We start from the raw sequence: 22,438 nt of genomic DNA on the forward strand, positions 1-22,438 counted from the left end.
CCTGAGTTATGCATCATGTGAAAGTGTAATATCAATGTATTTTCTTCAGAGTGAAACTTTGAGGCAATGTTGTATGTCTAAAAAAAATCAAAGTTCAAATTTTTCATAGAGTTCTTATCTGTAGAGTATCAATGAATGAAAACAAAAAGATAAATGACCAATGTAATTTTTCAAGATCGAGATATGAGATGATGTTTTTATTCATAATTCAATCTATTGATTGTTTTTATTGTTAAAAACAACCATAACATACGCAGGCACTTTTGAATGTATTTTCATAAACTAACCACATGAGAGTTTGCTGTTCTGTTAAATATGCTCACAAAATGATCTGCATTCAAACATCAAATGGGTTATTAAATAATAATTCCTAGCACAAAAGGCATTACTACAAATGTCAATGTACCCTATTTCAAGGTGATTTATTAATAAATAATGCACAGGCCCTACAGCATAAAATGAAGCCATTAGAATGCATTGAATAAAAGTCCTTTCATGACCTTACACAGAGATGAAGCCGGAAGACGCCAGCAGGTGCAAAAATTATTTAGATGTACATGTATTTCATATCAAATCTGTTTCCCATCTTTTTTCAATTTTCTAACCTTGATTTATCAAATCAGTTTGATGAAGTAGTATGTCAGTTATGCTTAATTAATGTCATTCCATTAAAACATAATTATTTTATTTTAGTTATTTATTTATTTACTTATCTATTCATTCATTTGTTCATTCTTTCATTTATCACTTTCTTAATTCATTCATTTATCTATCCATCCATCCATTCAATCATTTATTCATTAATGCATGCATGCATTCATTCATCCATCCATCCATCCTTCCATCCTTCCATCCTTCCATCCATCCATTCATTCAGTCAGTCAGTCGATCATTCATCCATCCATCCATCTATCCATCCATCCATTCATTCATCCATCCATCCATTCATTCATCCATCCATCCATTCATCCTTCCATCCATCCATCCATTCATCCCTCCATCCATTCATTCATCCATCCATCCATCCATTCATCCATCCATTCATCCATCCATCCATCCATTCATCCATCCATTCTTCCCTCCATCCATCCATTCATTCATCCATCCATCCATTCATTCAGTCAGTCATTCATTCATCCATCCATCCCTTCATCCTTTCATTCATCCATCTATCCATCCAATCAATCAATCAATCAATTAGTTAATCATTCATTCATTTATTCATTCATCCATTTATTCACTCATTAATTAATTCATTCATTCATTACTTTTTGTAGAAGGGGTGCAAGGGTCCAAAAGCTCTACATTTTCTTGCAGATTTATTTTTTTGTTGTTCATTTCCAGTGTTCAAATTCATAAAGCATAATTCTGTATCTGATCATTGTATGTCTGTAAAGTGCATTGACAGTCATCACTGTTCTAGAATGTGATATACATGTAGGAAACTGTCAATGTCATTTTGACAATTAGGATATGTTTCCCCTGTGAACCAAAAAAATTAATTGTTGAATTGAGGAAATATATGTCATAAATTGTATCTATGGGGTTGTAATTCATATGAAACATAAAATATGATTTAATATATATATATACCAGAGTAAAAAAAGGAACATCAATAGTACTATAACTTGGTTTTGAATTGATGTGCAGATTTACTTTAATATTGTGTTGACTGTGAAAAGTTACTTCATTTTTTTGTCTTTAATAGATGGTGATAACTATTGGTACTACATTGTATGCTTGATTAATTTCTCTCTTTCTATTACAATCAACTTTTCATTGGAGTAGACTTGATCTTTATTATATCAGATTGATAAAGTACATGTGTCATTTATGCTCAAAGTAATTACATTGAAACATATTTCTTCATTTTTTATTTCACTTGTTTATTTATTTATCCATCCATCCATCCATTCATTCATTCTGTCTGTAAAGTGCATTGACAGTCATCACTGTTCTGGAATGTGATATACATGTAGGAAACTGTCATCATTTTGACAATTAGGTCACATTATAAATTGTGGATATGTTTCCCCTATGCAATATGATCCTGTGAACTAAGAAAATGAATTGTCTGAAGTGAGGAAAAATATGCCATAAATAGCATCTATGGGTTCTAATTCATATGAAACATAAAATTTGATATAATATGTACCAGAGTAAAAAAAAGAATGTCAATAGTAACTTGGTTTTTAGATTAATTTGCAGATTTACTCTAATATTGTGTTGACTGTAAAAGTTACTTGCAAAAATTTCTATTCTTAATAGATAAGCAAGAACTGATTGGTACTCTGCTTGACTGATTTTTCTCTTTCTATTACAATCAACTTTTCATTGGAGTAGACTTGATCTTTGAAATCAACATGTATATGTATGAAATTTCAAGAATATATAAATGTATGGAGCTTTGAAATATTATAACACTATTATTGAGCAAAGGGGTTTTGCATGATTCACACTCCTACATCCTGATAAATGCTTAAATTTGTCAAGTGCTGCCACAATGCCCTTTCTGTTAGTAATTCACCTCGGTAAAGAAAAGTACAATGGCCTTAGGGTTGGAATGAATGAAAATTGTAACCAACATATATTTGTATGCAGTAGCCATGAGGGGTGCTAGATAATAGCCAAGGTGTGAAATGTAATGGATTGGAGATCTATGACGGTATATTTCAGTCTCTCAGTTGACAGGAAAGATTACATGATAATGCCATAACTTGCATTCAGACTACCTCGATCACTAGAAAACCTGATAATTATTAAAAAGAACTTGCTAAAAAATACCTGATAACAATTTTCTGCATTCATATCGACCCAAAGCAGACCCTTTCTGGGTAAGTTCTTGGTTACGAGCATGCGCAATAATGTTTGATTGGCAGGCAGGGCGCACAATTAAAAATCACACTCCCAGGAGGTGACCACACCCAACTACATGTTCTCAATGGGCTGAGAAAGTTCTGGAGATTTGCTTTGCACTGTCGAATACCTGCAACCTTGGAAAAATCCCTGCAGAGTTCTCATAATTTTGACAAGTAGGATCTTTTTGTGGGGAGTATCATGAGTATTTTGTTTTCACATTGGCGAAAATACCTGGATCAGTATTCAATTGAAAGTATTGATTTTGTATAAAAGTATTTTATTAAGCATTTTACTTGGCCAAGCAAAATGTTAAAAGTCATATCCAGATCATATTTACAAGTATTTTACTCTAGTATATATCAAGCAAATTTAAGCAAAATACTTACTAATAACCACTGTGCGTAATGAGACAAATAACACCCAATGTAAGAATGATCTGTGCGCAGAATATATGCGCGCATCACGCTTTGTAAACTGCATGCAAGCCAAATCTAATGATGACTGATTTTCAAAATATGAATTCATTATCAAAATAGATTGTTAAATCAAAGAAGGCAGGGCCAGATCCAGGATTTTTTTTTAAAGGGGGCACAGTCTCCCAAGGAAATATTTGACAAGCAAAAGAAAGGGTTTTAACAAAAAATGAGGGGTATTTCGTCCACGAAAAAATTTGACAAGCAAAAAAAAGGTCTTTACTTCCAAAGGGGGGGGGCACACTTCTGTTTTAACAGCATTTTTACATTACAAATTTTAATTATGCCTCTCAGAAGGGAGGGGGGCATGGGCTGACTGTGCCCCCCCCCCCTGGATCCACCAGTGAAAGAAGGCATCAATATATATCATGTTGTGGCCAAGATGTGTTTTAAAACTAACCTATTTGTGGGTGGAATTTAGAAATCAAATATCTTGATTGAAAAAAGACAGGTTCCTAACAAACACAGGATTTGCACCCACGGTTCTCTGGTTGAAAACAAAGAGTCAGCACCACCATGCCAAGATGCTTCAAGGGAAATGAGAGAAAATTGAGTAATAATAATCCTGCTTTTATAAGGCACTTAATATTAAGGATATACAGAGCTTACAAATCATAACATTGCTAAGTCATCTGAATCAATCAGTATTTCCCACACACAATGAATGCACATCCTCCACTCCCTAAGGAGTATTCCAAACACACACCATGTCAGTCTCTCACAATGATAATGTGACTCGAGTATCAAGAAACATACCTGATGGGTCAAAAAGGTGGTCAGCATCAACGTCCACTGCCGCCACTGTGATGTCCCTACGGCCACCTTGCGTCGATTGTCCACCTCGATGGGTCCCAGGGGATGGTTGGCCGGCAGGGTTATCATCATCTCAATGTTGAGCTCCTGCATGGAGTAGGTGGCGATGACCTCTCGGGTGGACAGACGGGCCTTGACGGTCATGTTCTCGGCCGTGCTGGGGTTCTCTTGGACAGAGCGGATCTCCTCCGCACATAGCAGGGGACTGACAAACTTGGTGGTGAACCTGGGGAAAGGAAAGGTAGGGCCATCGAATGTAGAAAATGCAAGCACACACTTGATGCAAAGGCAGATGCAAATCCACAGGGGAAGTTTGATTAACCACCACCCTATCAATTCTGTTTGTACTTTTGATTTGCCCTACATGTATAAAAGAATATACCGGTAGATCTAGAACAGGAAAATCTCAAATTGTGGTGCATCTAGCCTTGAGGTGTGACACATGGGAGCTGGTAAGAAAGAAAATTAAGACATGGGGGAGGGGAGAGTTTGATCAACTAGTAACTTGGAAATGAAATTCAATGGTCATTTTATTACAAAGGGATAACAAAAACTTGGCTATATTTGACCCAAAATATGAAAGGTGGTAGAAGCAAGCAAAAACAATTTTTTTGTTCAGTCATGCCCCAGCGAGATCTCCAAAAACAATTGATGATGAACTAAAAATACTGTTAACTGATCAAGATTTGGAGAAAAAAATGGACTGAACTTACTGGTTCCCCCGTTCTCAGGAGCAATTTTGGATTAACACAAATTTGTGAAATTTATAAAGAACAAATACAACAGAATAACAAACTTTCATTTGAGCAACATTCTTTGAGTTGTTCTTCTTCTTCCTCCTTCTTCTCCTTCTCTTCCTCCTCTTTCTCTTTACCCTCCTCATTCTCCTACTCTTCTTTTTTTCTTGCCCCCCCCCCCAGACCTCTTATCCTTCTGTTCCTTCCCTTTCTCCCCACCTTCAATGCAAATACATCAACATGTTTTTCACATTCCTACCATACAAGTACTTGACATAAAAATTTCAATACCAGCAACAATTACTGTAATTTGTCACTCAATCCAATTCACATGTCAATGGCTCCTTGCGCTACTTGTTCAATATGATTCATTTACGAAATACAGTTCTAACATATCGGCCTGAACATGAACAAATGTTTTAGAACAAGTATATCTAGAATCCATAGTTTGAAACCAGTAGTATTGAAGATTTGAAGGTAGTCTTATAGCTGAAGTTGAAGTAAAAATTGATAGAGAAAAAAGAAATTCAGAGAAAGGGTAAGAGGTTCAAAGAGGATAAGAGGTTCAAAAGAAATTCAGAGAAAGGCTTGTAGATGTAAGTTTCACTGCTATTTTTGTTCAGGACATGGAACAATATGCTTTACATTGTATTATGGCCGAGGGAAAAGGTGCTTAGGAGAAATCCATGAACTTCTGATGTCCACAAAAAATGAGAAATTTGACATAACTCCTCACAATCTACTAGTGCTTACAGTACCAAGTTTCCAAATGTGAAAGTTACATATATCAATCATAGTCATCTACTTTGTAAACATTGATAATTTCATTCCCCCTTTCTTTCAAACTATTGCCATTATGTTTCTCCTTTCCCATCTTCTGATCCTAACCCTTAAAGGCCAAGTCCACCTCAGAAAAATGTTAATTTGAATCAATAGAGAAAAATCAGACAAGCACAATGCTGAAGATTTCATCAAAATCGGATGTAAATAAGAAAGTTATGACATTTCAAAGTTTCGCTTATTTTTAACAAAATAGTTATATGAACGAGCCAGTTACATCCAAATGAGAGAGTTGATGATGTCACTCACTCACTATTTCTTTTGTTTTTTATTGTTTGAATTATACAATATTTCAATTTTTACGAATTTGACGATTAGGACCTCCTTGCCTGAAGCACAAAATATTGAAATAATGGAATTCCACGTGTTCAGGGAGGAATGAAACTTCATTTCACATGACAATGACAAGAAAATCAAAATATTTCATATTTCAAACAATAAAAAACAAAAGAAATAGTGAGTGAATGACATCATCGACACTCTCATTTGAATGTAGCTGGCTCGTTCATGTAACTGTTTTTGTGAAATGAAGCAAAATGTCATAACTTTCTTATTTTACATCCGATTTTGATGAAATTTTCAGTGTTATGCTTGTTGAATTTTTCTCTTTTTATTCAAATCAAGTTGTTGTTGGGGTGGACTTGTCCTTTAACCTCAGGCTCAGTCACGTGTAAAGTCTGTACGAGATTTTCTCCAGCGACCTCTTGACTCTTAACTTCCAGCCTCAAATCTACCCCTGGAAAATACTGAGCCATGTATGTAGTTTGAAATGTTCAAAAATGGCGAATACGAAGTGAAAGATTTGTACCTGTCAACATACGGGGCTATTCTTCTGTCCTGCAATGTCCACCACTGTCTGGCGATAGCTGGTACATCCTGAAGAAGACTGAAGAAGACCGAGCAGGCAAGGTGCTGGACCTCATTTACCTTCACGTGGGAGGCTGTCAAGGAACATAATACAAATAATGCACAGGTTAGAGTAAGTCAGTAGGAACAGTGTGCACAAGGTAACTTTGATATGGTCTATATCTTTGTGAAACACCCTCAAGTTGCTTAATTCCTGAAGCTGTATTATAGCAATTCATAAAACTACATTTCTTGATGTAACAACCAGCGCAGGCTGCACAAAAACGTTGTTAGCCCAACAGAGCGCTAACAGTAAGCCCAATCACATATTACGGATTGTAAAGTCAAAACATTTGTTTCAATGTGTAAGTAATGCATTGTTGTAACATTAGGCATTGCTGCCACATTATCTGTTTTAACAGGGCCTCTGTTAGTGCATTGTTAGCGCTAACAAAATTTTGTGCGGTCAGTACAGGATTATCAACTAAAGGCATTTTAGTCATACCTTTGGGGGTTAAGTCCGGAGGCTTGCTGAACATGGTCACCTGTGACCCCTTGCTAGGGGTCGTTGACCTCTCTAAGGTTGGATCTTCTGGTATAAGACAAAAGAGACTCTCCAGTAAAGAATGAATTCCTTTCGTCTGCTTCAGATAGGAGGAGTACTGTGCTCTTACCTGGAGAACAAAAACAGTCTCACATCAATTGAATTCAGAAAAATAGGTATTTCACCTATTTTTTTTTACATTTGTGACACTCTACATGTACTTTAAAACCAATAATATGTCACCTGGCAAAAGAAGGAGAAGAAAGAGAAAGAAATATCTTTAGTAGATATAATTTTGTAGTGGGTATTCCTTCAAAGGTATGTTGCATGTGTATATAATTCAGACAATACATGCCAGTTGTTTATATATTAAACAATTCACAAAATAAATTTTGTTACATATTTAGTTTGATCTATTTCACTGCAATGGAATGTTTACAAAAAGGTGTGAAAAACATTTTTGTTAAGTTATACAATAAAACCTGCAAACCTGCCTATAAAAACATGCAAGGGAGACAAGAAGAGTAAGAAAAGTAGCAGTCTATATGAATAGGTAGTCTTTATGGATAGGTTTACATGAAATACATTAATACCTACAATGTATTCAATGGGGAATTGTATTCAAGGGAAACCCAAAGAGTGGTCTATACAGACACATGGTCCTATACAGGCTAGGTGCCCCCTAATGCAGGCTTGATTGCATTGTGTATTGTTTCAAATGAGTAATTAAGAATTATAACTAGAATCTTGAAAATCATGGAACTCTACATGTTGTCGCCTTCCAGCACAAAGGCCGTTAGCACGTAGTGTTCACTGCACGATAACTGCCCTTTCGCGGGAAGGCGACGCGCAACGGCCTTTGTACGGGAAGACGATGATGTGTATCAATACAAGGCATGTAGTTAAGGCCGACCTCCAGGCCACATTTTCCGACCTATGCCTTGGCCTCAGGCCGAGCCAAGTGCACTAAGTCTGGGAGGTTTCCTCTCACAACCTCAACTACATTAATGATAAATAAATTCCATGTTATGTGTTTTGAAGTACCTCCATCGTGGCAGCTCGAAAAATTGTCAAGTACAGCTTCCATGCCAGTAGGTATGAAGAGGTCTGCATGTAGGCTTCGGAACCAGGCTCTACAATGGTGCACTCGCCTACGGGTATGTCCTGGAGAAGAGCTTCCATGAAGGCTGTAGAGGAGTCTAGCAGTTTCTGCAGGCCAGTCGGAGGCAAGCTGATGAAGTGGTATTTTGTTTTCAAGGAGAGGGAAAGAGAGAGGGAGATTGCATGATTGAGTTATTGAGAGACAGAGAGGGGCGGAGAGACAGAAAGAATGGTGAGATAAAGACAGAAAACAGTGATATACAAACAGGCGAAGACAAAGAGAGAGAGAGGGAGTGAAGCAGGCATACATGCAAACATGTACACAGGCAGAGACAAAGAGGCAAGAACAGACAGCGGAGAAACAAAAAGAGAGAGGGGGAGAGACATGCATACATGTACATAAAAACATACATACATGTACATAAAAACATACATACAAGAAACAGAGAGAGTGAGACAGACAGACAGACAGACAAACATGCACACAGGCCACAGAGATAAAGAGAAACAGTGAGAGGAAGAGACAAAAAAACAGAGAAACATATGTACAGGCAGAAAAAAGAGAGAGACAGATAGAAAAGGGGTAATATAAATGAAATCAAAATAGATTAATGGGATAAAAGTACGTGATATAAAATGTATATCAACTTCAATTTTTAATCAAATAACATCAAGTTGATTTGAAGAAAACAGGGGAGAACTTTATCAACATTTTTGTCTGACAAGTTGTCAGATCAGGGCCCCATCATATCAAGAGTTGTGATTGATCCAATCAATCGCAACTATGGAAAGCCAGCAAATTCAACACATAACATGCATGTTTGTTCAAAAAGATTTCTACATATGAATGTACATAAAAAAATCATTAATTTCTTGACAATTTGGTGTGTTCTCCTTTGTTTACAATAGAAATTTTGCAAATTTCTTGTTGAAAAAATTATGGCACTGATGGATTTCCATAGAGTTACGATTGATTGGGTCAATCGTAACTCTTCGTAAGATGGGCCCTGACATTTTTCCTGGAGTCTGATTGGCTGAAAAGCACTGTGCCTATGGTAACTGTCGGATAAAATGGGACTTGTCGGATGAAACATCCTCTCATAAAACACTCCCAAGCATAAAGAGAGCAAAATTCCATCTAAGTCAAATGTACATTTAAAATAAAAAGGGTACTTTGCAATGGCATCTGATCGGCTCAGAACAAATATAATCAGTGAAATCACTGACTGTTTGCATTTGAAACACTTCCCATGTGTGTATTCAATCCAGCTGGTGTAGTGATCAGGGGATGTCAAATACTAATTTCACATTATCTTGAGCTAAAACAGATGTTGTATTTGTTTTAAAAGAGACTTTCTGACTCCAAACAGTCACACCTGTATTTGATTGCTGTGCAAGTTTGATCAGTGAATGAAGTTTCCCAAAGCATACTTGAGCCATGTTTCCATTAACCCTGAAATAGCTCTTCAATTATCGAGAGAACAATAAATATCAATGTAGACAATGACCGCTGTGACCTTCCATATAATGACCACAATGAAACGAAACCTACACAATTATGATCAGATCATCATCATAATTCCCATTATCCAATATCCATACATATGTCAAGTTTTAACATGATCTGCCAAACGGTCCTGTAGCTGTCATACAAGTGGAATGCCTCTGGCCGTCTCACCTGCATCACGCGGTTCAATATAGCAGCAGTGCTGACTTTGAATACTACTCTAACTCGCACAAGATGTTCAGTGATACATGGTTACTCTTATGTCCACTTTTTATGAACTAGACCAATAAACTTACAGAGATATGATGGTTATTCAACAAAAAACCCCAACATGGCCAAAGTTCATTGACCTTACATGACCTTTGACCTTGATCATGTGACCTGAAACTCGCACAGGATGTTCAGTGATACTTGATTACTCTTATGTACAAGTTTCATGAATCAGATCCATAAACTTTCAAAGTTTTGATGGTAATTCAACTGATACACCTACTTCGGCCAAAGTTCATTGACCTTTGACCTTGGTCATGTGACCTGAAACGCGCACAGGATGTTCAGTGATATTTGATTACTCATATGTCCAAGTTTAATGAACTAGACTAATAAACTTTCAAAGTTATGATGGTAATTCAACAGATACCCCCGATTTGGCCAAAGTTCATTGACCCTAAATGACCTTTGACCTTAATCATGAGACCTGAAACTTGCACAAAATATTCAGTGATGCTTGATTACTATTATGTTCAAGTTTCACGAATCAGATCCATAAACTTTCAAAGTTATGATGGGAATTCAACAGATATCCCCAATTCGGCCAAAGTTCATTGACCCTAAATGACCTTTGACCTTGGTCATGTGACGTGAAACTCATGCAGGATGTTCAGTGATACTTGATTAACCTTATGTCCAAGTTTCATGAACTAGGTCCATATATTTTCTAAGTTATGATGACATTTCAAAAACTTAACCTCAGGTTAAGATTTCAATGTTGATTCCTCCAACATGGTCTAAGTTCATTGACCCTAAATGACCTTTGACCTTTGTCATGTGACATGAAACTTTAATAGGATGTTCAGTAATACTTGATTAACCTTATGGCCAAGTTTCATGAACTAGGTCCATATACTTTCTAAGTTATGATGTCATTTCAAAAACTTAACCTCAGGTTAAGATTTGATGTTGACGCCGCCGCCGCCGTCGGAAAAGCGGCGCCTATAGTCTCACTCTGCTTCGCAGGTAAGACAAAAACCAAAAAGAGACAGATTAATAAGCAAACATGATGCCTCCAGCAACCGCTGCAGGTGGACAGAGAAATAAATTTGACAAGAAGCATGATTATATGCATATACACTGCATGAACTGACCCCAAACAAGATTTGATTCTCATTGATTGATAGTTTTACCCCTATGAAAATTTCAGAGGGATGTGGGTTTGAATCCAAGCCATGGTCTGTTTCCTTCTGCAAGAAGTACATGTAATGTGCTGAACTCAACTCCAGTGAGGTAAATGGGTACCCAGCAGGATTAATTCCTTGAATGCACCAAGTGACTTTAGTCGGTGGAGCTATAGCCTGGGTAATACAATGTGGGCTACTGAACAGGCAACTACATAATCGGCACCTTATAAATGCTATATATTATTATTATCTAGGAAACATATTGGGAACATATCGATTAGCTAATCCAATAGCTCTGTGCGTACTCACATACTGGGTGCCTCATCCTCATCATCGGCCTGTGTTTTGTTCTTGACCTGAAGATACTCTTCGTCATACCTGGCAAATTCTGGCATTACCCTGAATGCAAAGAAAGACAGAATAATGCTATTACTATGGTCTAGGGTGGTGATTTTAGAAGTAAATACATGTAGTCACATAATTATTTTTGAAAGCCCCTGAAAATACCTATAGCATGGTCAAAGTCACAACTTGAAGTCTTTTGGTAAGAAGGAACATTAAAGGGTCAGTAGGCTATAAAGGGGTCAAAAACCAAGAAATTTTTTATTGAGATTATTTTCACCACACATTTTCAAAGAGGAGGCAGTTTTTAAAAGCATCTTGCCGGCTGAAAAAAAATCAAGAGGAAATGAAAATATGACACATCTTAAATTTCAGTATTTTTAGGGCAAAGCCACTACAATGATGGATCATTTCTACATTAAAGTGATTGTTAACATTGGTTTGACTTTTAAAAAATCTGAGCTCGAAGGTCACACTTGTCATCTGTGTCTGTGATATGTTACAACATGGACCTATCACACATGGACATTCAACCAATCCCCTCCTTTGGGCCAAAGACCGTCACCGCTAATCCTTTTATAAACAGAGCGCTGGCAGCTGACGCCCATCAAGCCGGTCGTAAAACACGCTATCACTGATGGACAGCGGAAATCAATTGTGCGCTGCTCCTACCCATTACGATGTTGTTCGTTCACTTTATCAAAAGCAATGCACAGCAGCGAACGTTAGCGCTATGAAAATGATTGCAGAAACAAGAAAACAGGCGTGCATAAACGTATTTTTTTCGTACATCGCAAATAACCGCACATGAAATGCATTGACATCACCTTGCTGATCAGTATATTTACGACACAGATGCAGTTAAAATTTGACGGAGAAATGTGCGGAAAACCGTTAAAAATGCATCTATTTCGGACAATATTGATGTCGATAGTAGTGCTTACCTTCGGTCAGAAGTTGATTTTCATTTTGGCGTAAAATTCCACAGGATTGATGAAATTTAACGGGATTTTTTTTTGATGGTCAGACGACAATCGCACATTATAGACAGCCTAAAATTATGCCCTGAAAAACAGGATATGAATTGCGCATTGCATTCTAGGTAATGTAGGGACTTTCCATTTTGGCATTCGGGCTAAAACATGACCGTCTTTGGTCGAAAGAGGGCCAGTGATCGATCGGTGACGATCATTGGCCGAAAGGAGCTTGTGTAAACAATCGCCCCGGGCGGTCGTCGTAAAAACCGCGTAAAGAGAAAGTTAAGGGTTAGACAGCGATTTTGACAGCTGGAAACAGGTGGTGGTCATAAAATGCTCTCGTTGAATGTCCATTCGTAATAGGTCCATGGTTACAAAAATGAAGCCCTGAAAAAATTGCGTTCAAAAATCCTTATTTAGTGCTTCAAAAATTGAAATATAAAGTGACCGGAAACACCATCTTAATTTCATCCCATACAGTTATGTGTACTATTTAGGCGTCTATAAGACACCTATTTACAAAATCGGGGTTTGCCTTGTAGTTTTAGCTTTTCATTCTCAATAATGGTTGTTTTCAGGGTTTATTAGTTCTAATACATGCACTTGTACACATGTTTCATCTTGGTTTGAGAATTTTTTAAATCGGCTGCTCACAAAGTTAAACAATACCTTTAAAGCACAAATTGGGGGAAAAAAATAAAAAGGCACAAGAATATCCCAGACCAGTGAGAAGGAGTCCCAATCGATGCAATATTGGTATTTATCCAATAATCTTCATATTGACTCTATCATCATGCTTTACCAAGAAGCAACGGCTAAAAACAAATATGAATGAAAAAAACATACATAAATCACAAGCAATTAACTATTGGAAAAAAAATGTCCTTAATGACTACTGAAAAGCTCTAAGAGATGACGATAGGGCATTAGATGGACTTGGACTTATTTAATCAAAATTGATTAAATTTTCTTTAAAAAGCCTACCTCTGCAGCATGTTAAAAGCCGCCATCTGGACCGGTCTGTACGGTTTAGTGAGAAGAGCCACTAGGTGGTTAAGGAGAGTGTGAAGGGTGTCAGGGACATGTCTTGTGCTTCCTGGCTGTAGCCTGGTGGGTAGGCAATGTCCCTTCAGCTGCTCCGTCGGGGTGTAAGCTGCAGCCTCGCACAGGGCATAGAGGAGAGGGGATAGATCCATACCAGCAGCATTCCATACACTCTCTTGCTCTGGAAGGGTGAAAGTATCATAATTTTAAATGAAAAAAAGTTATGAAAAACATATAAGATGACAATACATAAGAATCTTAAAACAATAGAATACATGATCAATTTATTTTGACATCTGAATTTGGAAGATTTTTTACCAAGACTACCGTAAACAGAATATCTTTTGGGCTTCACTAAATGTTTTGATGCAAAAAAAAAACAATCATGCATAAATTCTACATAAGTGCAATTAGCATACAGTGAAATCCCATAACCTAGACAAATTTAACAAGCAATTATATACATCATGCTAAAGCAGTGAGTCACAATTTCAAGGTGATATCGTGGCCAATTTCTAAGATCCAGGATGTATGATGTACAAACAGCTCACCTAACTAGGGTTTAACAAAAAGCTCTCCATGAAAGGAAAAGACTTGTCCGACTTTTTATCCAACAAGTACTGTTTATCCGACAGTTACCATGGTATCAGCACCTTTCAGCCAATCATAACCAAGGAAAGTTGTCAGACCTGACAACTTGTTGGACAAAAATCTTGATGATACGCTCCCCTGATATGCTGCTTCATTATTCAAAGATCAGGGGCCAGTTTCATAAAGATTTCTTTTAAAACCATTGAGCTATTTTGTAAACAAAAATGTGTTTTCTTTGGCTGAAAATAGAATTTAACAAGTCAACTGTCAAGATTTACTCTATAAAGTAGTGGCATCCTTGCTGATGCATTCATGGCCCAGCACAAACTCACCTAAGAACTGCATGAATGCTGGTAGGAAAACACTGTAAGCCCCATCGCTGAAGAACTCACTCCACTCGGTCAGGAGGCCAGATGGAAGCTTGGCCGATCTGTCGGAATGTCCAAAGAGCCTGGACGTACTGGACAAAAGGTCAGAGGTCGCGGCAAACAGGGTGGCAGCTAAGACTGATGAGGACTGGACGTTTGATGTGTTTTCACTGCATGCCTAGAGAAAAAATAACATACAAATCAAATCAAAGTCCAAATAAACTCTCTTTCACATTGTTTGATGATGTACATTTTTTATATTATGTTCAAGGAATGAAGTTGGTTTGCAAACTAGCTTTGCCCGTTCCCCTGCTACAGGCAACCACCCTCATCATTGACCACTATCACCACTTGCATTGGAGATTATCATTTTCAACTTTGATTGGGGCGTTAGAAAATTCAGTCCTACTTTGCTGACACACCAGTATCCAGTATTCAATGTATCATTTACAAACAACCTTGTGAAACACCCCCCCCCCATGAGATGCAACAGTCAGTATAGATTACCTAGTGATGGCTGGTCTGACCAAGTTTTAAGTTATGAACAGAAAAAAGTGGGCTTGGAAATGCCTGTATTACATGTACATGTAAGCATCCTATAAATTGTTTGTATTATTTTTGTTATCATTAAAGAGCTTCATATAAATATCTAATATCTGAATGTATGAAAAAGAAGAAAGTTCACTGACCTGCACCCAAGCAACCAGAGAACAAAGGATGAAGTCCCAGTCATGTGATTCCAGCTCCTCAGGGATCTTCTCAACAATACAAGTCACTAGCTGCACCATCTTGATGTTGAGACAGAGCAGTTCTGAGGAGGCTCCTTCCAGCTCCTCCCTGTGTATAAACGTATGGAGTCATATCCATTTTATATTAAAGATTTGGCTAAGGCTTACCAGATATAGCAACAAACCAGGGATGCAGACTGGATTTCAAAATCATTCTTCATGTATTTTTTTCTCTCTCTCTATGTAATGGGATTTGTATCTTTTTAGAAAAGGATCAATAGAAATGTTACTTGAAAGTTTTCATGAGGCTTGTCCCAACTGACAAGTTTTCATTCTTAGCAACCAATGGTAACATTCAGAGACCAGTGTCCCATAGCACAAAGTTAATCGTATGCTTGATATTCCTGATCTATTGTATATTGTAGTCAATGCAATCAATTGTAAAAAAAAAAAGAAGCTCTGCAATGATTTCTATGCTGTTTTATGAGGACCAGGGGAAGATACATTTTTTGTCGGAAAAGTTGTCAGATCTGAAACTTTCCTTCATATTGACACTCTGAGAAGCACTGCTTATAGGGATTTTTGCGATTTGCAGGTGGACTGCGACGAAAGTACTTTATAGTAGTCTGCTTGGTGTTGCTGGTATACAGTCAGTCGAGCACATAATTGGGAGACACTGAGCATCTGCAAGCCATTCTTGAAACGTCAACTTCATGATGACGACCGTGGATTTCGCTCAGATCACGCTCGTTCGAAATGTAGTAAACAAGCAATCAAATCCTTGCCAATTGATTGAAGCCACGTGGTGATCTACTCCAGCGGTCCTGTATACCGTAAACACAAAGCAGACTATTATGACGCACTTTCGTCGCAGTCCACTAGTTGACGTGCAAATCTAAAACTTGCTATCATGGTGGATGTTGTATACAACAAAACTTGTCAGATAACATAATTGGGCAACAACTCTATTCATGAAATGCTCTTAAGAACTTCTCTGCCAATCAAAATGATTAAGTCATATTCTGTAAAACTTGTGTGAAATGACATCTTCCCATCCCAACGATGATAAAGTACTCACGAGTATGGTAAAAGGCATTGATTGTGAGGATAATGGAAGTGCCGTGGTGTAGCGGTTCTGACTCTCGCCTTGTAATCAGAGGGTCGTGTGTTCGAATCCCACCATGGCCTAGCATCCTTTGGCAAGGCGTTAATCCACACTTTGCCACTCTCGACCCAGGTGTTAAAGGTACCCGGTAGGATGTTAAAGGTACCCGGTAGGATGTGAAAGCCTATATGTAGTATGCCTAGCAATTGAGTCTTGGAACTCTTGTTGGAATGCTCCCCAGGGAGTGGAGAAGGGGCATATATGTATGCAGGCATGCAAGGATCCGATGACCGGTGTAATAATATGTCTGTAAAGCGCTTAGTGACGTCGTTCCGATGTATTAAGCGCTATATAAATGCGGAACATTATTATTATTCTTCTTCATTGTGTTCAAAAGAATCAATCGTATGATCATTGCTAACCATTGTTTTATAGGCTCCTGGACAAATAACTGCCTGCTTGCATGAAATGACAAATGCAGTATGATGAAAATGATTAACTCACCCACTGAAAAGGAAGACAGAGTTTGATTTCTCTCTCCAGTGTTGAAGCTGTCTTAGACTACTCAACGCAATGTCAGGCAAGACTCCATGACGATTCATGGTGATACATCTGATGAGTATTGCCAGGTTCGATATAGCTAGTGATGAATACATCAAACAAATTAAATGAGTAAATTAATGAAGACAATTATTAATCATAATGATCACAATAATAATCATCACTTCCTTTGTAGTGTACAACACAGAACATGCCCCTAAATTCAGAAATGCAATTAGAAAGTAAACAAAGTAAAGAGTGCTGGGCGCTCGGTCATGTTACACACATTTTCAGAGAGGTTTAAAATCTATCTCCTTCACAAATATTTCTCTCATGATTAGGAAGTTGTTCCATAGGATGGCTCATCAGGTTTTGGCTCCAATATACAGTACAAACAAAAACATAGAAACCTGTACTCAAAAGAGTCACAGTGAATTTGACATGAATCCTATGAAATGGCCACCAAATTATTTGTACATGCATGTTACTGCTGAAGAATAAATCAAATAGGCATGAAATTAAAGCCATGTCTGGTCTTATACCAAGCCATCCTGAAGACGGACAGTCAACCTGATCGAAACGTCAAGTCTCCCTAATGCTTCTACTCATCATCTCTACTTGCCGACTCAAGCCAGCATCTCCTCATCCACCCTACTACTCAAGCTGTTCTCGACTTATCAATCTCTTCTGGTTTACCGTCCTTTTCTATTTCAGGACTACTCTCAAGTCTCCACTTTCTCGCCTATCCATTTCTTTTCTTCTTCTATCCACTGTTTCTATAACACTCCACATGGTGTACCGTAAACCACATCAGCGAATGTAAGGGTTGGTAGTGAATCAATCACTTACCACATAGACTGGTGATCTGATCTCCCTCACATGACATCAGCATCCCAGCATGGCACTCAGCAAGCTCCTGGCAATGTCTATCACTGAAATGGGGTACCAGTCTCTCTACTGTCTGCAGTATCTCCTCACTGGAAATCTCAAGCCATGGTCTGTGAATGAAAACCATGAGAATCAAAATGTGACCATCCAGCTCAGACCTAACAATAAGTCAGCAAAAGTTGATTTTGATTTTTTTTTTAAATTTCACTCTGATAAAAATAATATACATGTATCCTTGAAGTCTGGTACTGGTAACAACAGAAAATAAAAGATTGAACAAAACTGAAAACAGAATTATAGAAACTTCAAATAAATGATACCTGCCAAACAATTATTTATTCAGGAAAATGTATAATTACGGAGTAATGAGCAAATGAAGATCAGACAAATTACTGGAAATGCCTGTTCATTTATAGTGTGGTCCATCATGTTGTTTCCTGTGTTAGCTACAATAGGAACAGCATGTGGTAATGAAATAGATGTAATTCCAAGCAAGCCTGAATTACTTTGGCAACTTGTTGTTCTAAATTCAGGCATATTATAAGCACTTAGGGGATTGCTTCCAATCATTTTCTATCAAAATTAATTAATTTCTATAAAAGAACTTGAACTCAGCTTGTCAGGATTGATGAACTATATTACCCAAACTATAATAATAAGATGTAAGTAGAAGTGCCCCTAGTATCGAGGCAGGGGGAGATTATTGCAGAATACTGTTCATAGGTTTTTAAGATTTGAGTCATGACTGGAACATCTTCTTGGTTGCTAAATCATATTCTTGGACACTGTTATTAGCATCATTTAGCTGAAATATAATCTTTTATTTAATTTAAATTCTTGTGATGACCAATTTGTGAATGTAAAGTTTGCTACTTGTTAAAATTCAATAAGGGATTGAAAAAATTTATTCTTACTTTGTTCAAGAACCAGGAAAAGTTTGAAGTATTCCAATTTGGACAGGAACAAGTGCTAGCCATGAATACAAGCTTTATGAATATTAAACTATTAATATTTGGGGACAAATGGGGAAAATATAATCATGGGAGAAATTAGCTGAGAAATCAATGATAAACATACTGCGTTGGTGTGTCCATGGGTTGCCAGATATTAATTTGGTCCTTGCCACCATTGTGTTTGAAGTTGTTATCAATGAAGTAATAGAGAACATATGACCAGAGGCCACCAGATTTCAGAGACCTGGTAAGAGAATTAGATTACGTTTGTTAAGAGTTTGAGGAATTCACATTAATTGCAAAAATAATTTTATTCAATGCTATTATAAATAGTTAGGGAAAGATTCACTATCCTTATCACCACTATCATCATCCATCTTTGTCACCACCATCATCACCACCATCCTCATCATCATCATCATCATCATCACCATCACCATCACCATCATCCTCATCACCTTCACCATCATCATCCTCATCATGAATCATATCACCAGAACAACACTACCATTGCCTCTGTCATCCTGTAGCCTACATAGAGCTACCCACCTGTCAAGTATGTGGCCAAACAGCTGCTGCCACTCAGGTTGTGTCAGGTGTTCCCAGATGCCGTCTGTTGCCTGCCCGAAGGTCTGTGGGTACAGGAAGCAATAGTCTGGTGGTGATGCAATGACTGCTGTACCAGCTGCCAACTGAAGGAGAGATAAACAGGTTGAACCTGGTTAGAAAGGCCACTTGGAAGGCTAGATTTCAACAAACAGTAACTGTTTAATGAAGGTATAACATCGCTTGGTGTACAACCACTTTTCCTAATTTTTGCTTGGTCTCATGGACTAACTGGACTACAGTGCAGTCAAACACAAAGTTGCTTTACACCAATACACTGAAATGACTGTCACATACAACGTTGGCTTAACCCTAAAGACGCTGGGCATCAAAATTTTTAGACCGCGCCACTCACTGACTTTTTACTTCGAAGTCTTGCATACTTTTGGGACCAAATTTATGATACCCTGGAATGCACTTGAAAAATTACACAACATAATGTAAGTGCATGCAGGCCCAAAAGTTGCTCCAAAATGTGATTTTGTGTACAAGGTCAATGCAAAATTCAGTTTTCTCATCTTATTTCACTTCCATTAGCTGAAATAAATTGATTTTGCCTAAATATGTTTCAAAAGGGTTCTGCTATAAGTTTGGCGGAAAAAAAGAATTACATATGAAATTCATAAAACAATAAAATACATAAGAAATTGATTTTCAAGCCAGGATTTTTTTTATTTGTAATTATTAGCAATTGTACGATTGAGGAATATTTACACCAAAAAATAAACACTCTAGGAGCTTTTTGTAGTGAATTAGAGCAAAAAGTATAATTTATGCATAAATTAGCATAATTAGTTAATATAAAAAAATTAACTACACAGCATTGTAGATTACATCCCATACTATTATCATGCCAATTTTCACGATGTTTGCGCAATCGGCGCCTCCCCCCCCCTGCCTCAGTAATTTAACACCTAAAATGCACTGTCAGGTTAGGGTTAACAAACTTCTGATAAATTGATAAGCATTTCTGAGAAAAAGTGACAAAACATCCAGAAATGCGTTGTCATCAACTGATTGATGAGTAAATTAGAAGCAGCCAAATTTCCCTCTTCGTATATGCCACATAATCCATAAAAAACAGCAAATGTTGCAGCAAATTCTGAGGATATGTTCATTTATATGACCAGTGGTCAAAAGAATTTTCAAAGTATTCACTCATTTCTTTTGAAATACCTAAATTAGCAAGTGTTATTTGTGCTTTCTAGGCAGATGCAGTCATTTGTTGGTTTATTCAAAAGAAAATCCTTTGTGATCTTAAAATTATATGTTCTGCACTATTATAGAGGATGTCCATGATCTACATGTATTAATAAATGTACTAGTAATACACTGCAGGATCTTGACTAACCCTGTACATACATACAATATGACCTAGTCAGGAGAATACTCCAGTAATCAACAAATATTGTAATATTTTCAGAGGTACAATAATGGTTTGTCAGAAAGTGCTTACTAAAATTATATTGGTAATTTTATCATAATGTCTCAATAGTGGCATATACATGAACAGGTCATGAAACACCAGTGGTTTAAGGATAACATCCCTAATGTATTAAAAGGTAGGCATAAACTGTACAGCAGAGTACTATATCATGATGACAAAGACATTGGAGTCATTCCAGACTTTTCCCCTTGAACAACTGAATGATTAAGATGAGCATAAACAACACATCAAGAGGAAATTGCCTTCACTGTTATTAAACAAACGGTTAACAGATCTGCCAAAACTGAATATGTCAAATACCTTCTGTGGAGCTGCTTCAAATCCAGTCATCGCCTGACACCACTCTTTCATATACATCACTTCAATGATGGCGGATTGCAGGGCTTCACATTGCCATGGCAACCCACTCATTTTCAAGGCGATAACCTCATCCTCTTCTCCACCTTCATCATCATTTTCTTGTAAAAATGCATTTTTGGTCAGTTCTGACATGAGCATACTGACGAAAAGAGCGAGTTTCAGTGCTTGTGGGGCATTGGTTTTGTTGGCGGAGGTCAAAGGTGAAAGATCACAATGGGTCATTTGCTGACCAATCACTGCAGATGATATCCACTGTGGAGAGAGCACAATAATGGCTTTATCCGAAGACAAAAGCTTCACATGGGTACATTTTCTATTTTTTTTTTAACACTAATCAAAAGTTGCCATTTTATACTCTGCTTTAGTGATTGACATAGATACATTATTTCCCATAAGTGCATTCACTAGCTACTCAAAGAATGTGTTCTTTCCTTGGAGATGGCTGATTATGCTATTGTACACTACATGTATTTCCAAAGACCTCAGCCGACATATATGCATGCTCAGTCTCCCACAGGCTAAAAGGACTAATATCTTTCAAAATTACGTGTCTTTCCAGCAATCGCTAAATCAGAATAACGGATCGATGTTGGGGCTGGACCCCCCCCCCTTGCATTAGAGACACCCTTAAATTGTGATGGGGACCAGAAATAAGCCAACTTTTGAACCATTGTCCTTTTCCATTCATTCCATCTATTTATTAAAAGTACAAAATATAAAAACATATCAATACTTTTAACAAATTATTATTCATAAACATGGACACAATTTAGAAGGCAAAAGAGCCTCATTGGTGCTGACACCAGGGAAGAGCAAATCACCCGCCCCCCCCAAAAAAAAAAAAGTTCATATAAACATACCTCTTAACAATTAACAAACAAACAAAAGTAAAAATACAGCCTGACACAAAGATAGAGGGTCTGAATTTTGATGACTATAGCAGAAAATAGTGATAATGGCAAAGGGCTTATTTTTAATCAGGGCTTCATGCTTTCCTTTACTCACCTGATTGGCTAATTCCCTTCTCAGACTATTCCACTCAGTATCGGAAGGAAGCACAGACTCCAATAGGGTCTTCAATACATCCTGACAGCTATCTTCATGGTTGCTAGGTAACCCATCCAAGATGGCTGCCAAAAAGGCACTGGTGGATGCCCCCAACTCCTCAAACCTTATTGGAATTTAAATTGAAAGTTAGAAGCTAAACAAAATGTTAAGGAGTGCCCCATGTCTGTGCACCCAAAAATTTGAACATCAGATTAAACCTGAATTTCTTTTAAATTTCACAAAAAAATCAGTTGATAAAGTTCCTTATATTCTAACAAGTAAGTGTGCCAAAAATCTCAGGAAATTCGTAGAGAAATTTGAAGAA

The 22,438-nt window shown here is 37.4% G+C and overlaps 1 protein-coding gene across 1 annotated transcript in view; it reads right to left on the bottom strand.

Annotated features, from left to right (window-relative positions):
• The window catches only part of LOC121413658 (E3 ubiquitin-protein ligase listerin-like), a 70,224-nt gene that overhangs the window by 24,302 nt on the left and 23,484 nt on the right, over nt 1-22,438 (bottom strand). The window contains exons 17-30 of the mRNA XM_041606571.1: nt 22,072-22,237; nt 21,007-21,318; nt 19,203-19,345; nt 18,778-18,897; nt 17,662-17,810; nt 16,777-16,912; nt 15,129-15,276; nt 14,404-14,617; nt 13,421-13,661; nt 11,427-11,516; nt 8,157-8,343; nt 7,074-7,242; nt 6,531-6,663; nt 4,089-4,371 (exon numbers count right to left, since the gene is read on the bottom strand). Of these exons, the coding sequence (XP_041462505.1) occupies nt 4,089-4,371; nt 6,531-6,663; nt 7,074-7,242; nt 8,157-8,343; nt 11,427-11,516; nt 13,421-13,661; nt 14,404-14,617; nt 15,129-15,276; nt 16,777-16,912; nt 17,662-17,810; nt 18,778-18,897; nt 19,203-19,345; nt 21,007-21,318; nt 22,072-22,237 (2,491 nt within the window). The remainder of the gene's footprint in view (nt 1-4,088; nt 4,372-6,530; nt 6,664-7,073; nt 7,243-8,156; nt 8,344-11,426; nt 11,517-13,420; nt 13,662-14,403; nt 14,618-15,128; nt 15,277-16,776; nt 16,913-17,661; nt 17,811-18,777; nt 18,898-19,202; nt 19,346-21,006; nt 21,319-22,071; nt 22,238-22,438) is intronic.

Source organism: Lytechinus variegatus, chromosome 4 (genome assembly GCF_018143015.1).
Source record: "Lytechinus variegatus isolate NC3 chromosome 4, Lvar_3.0, whole genome shotgun sequence".
Classification (NCBI taxonomy): domain Eukaryota; kingdom Metazoa; phylum Echinodermata; class Echinoidea; order Temnopleuroida; family Toxopneustidae; genus Lytechinus; species Lytechinus variegatus.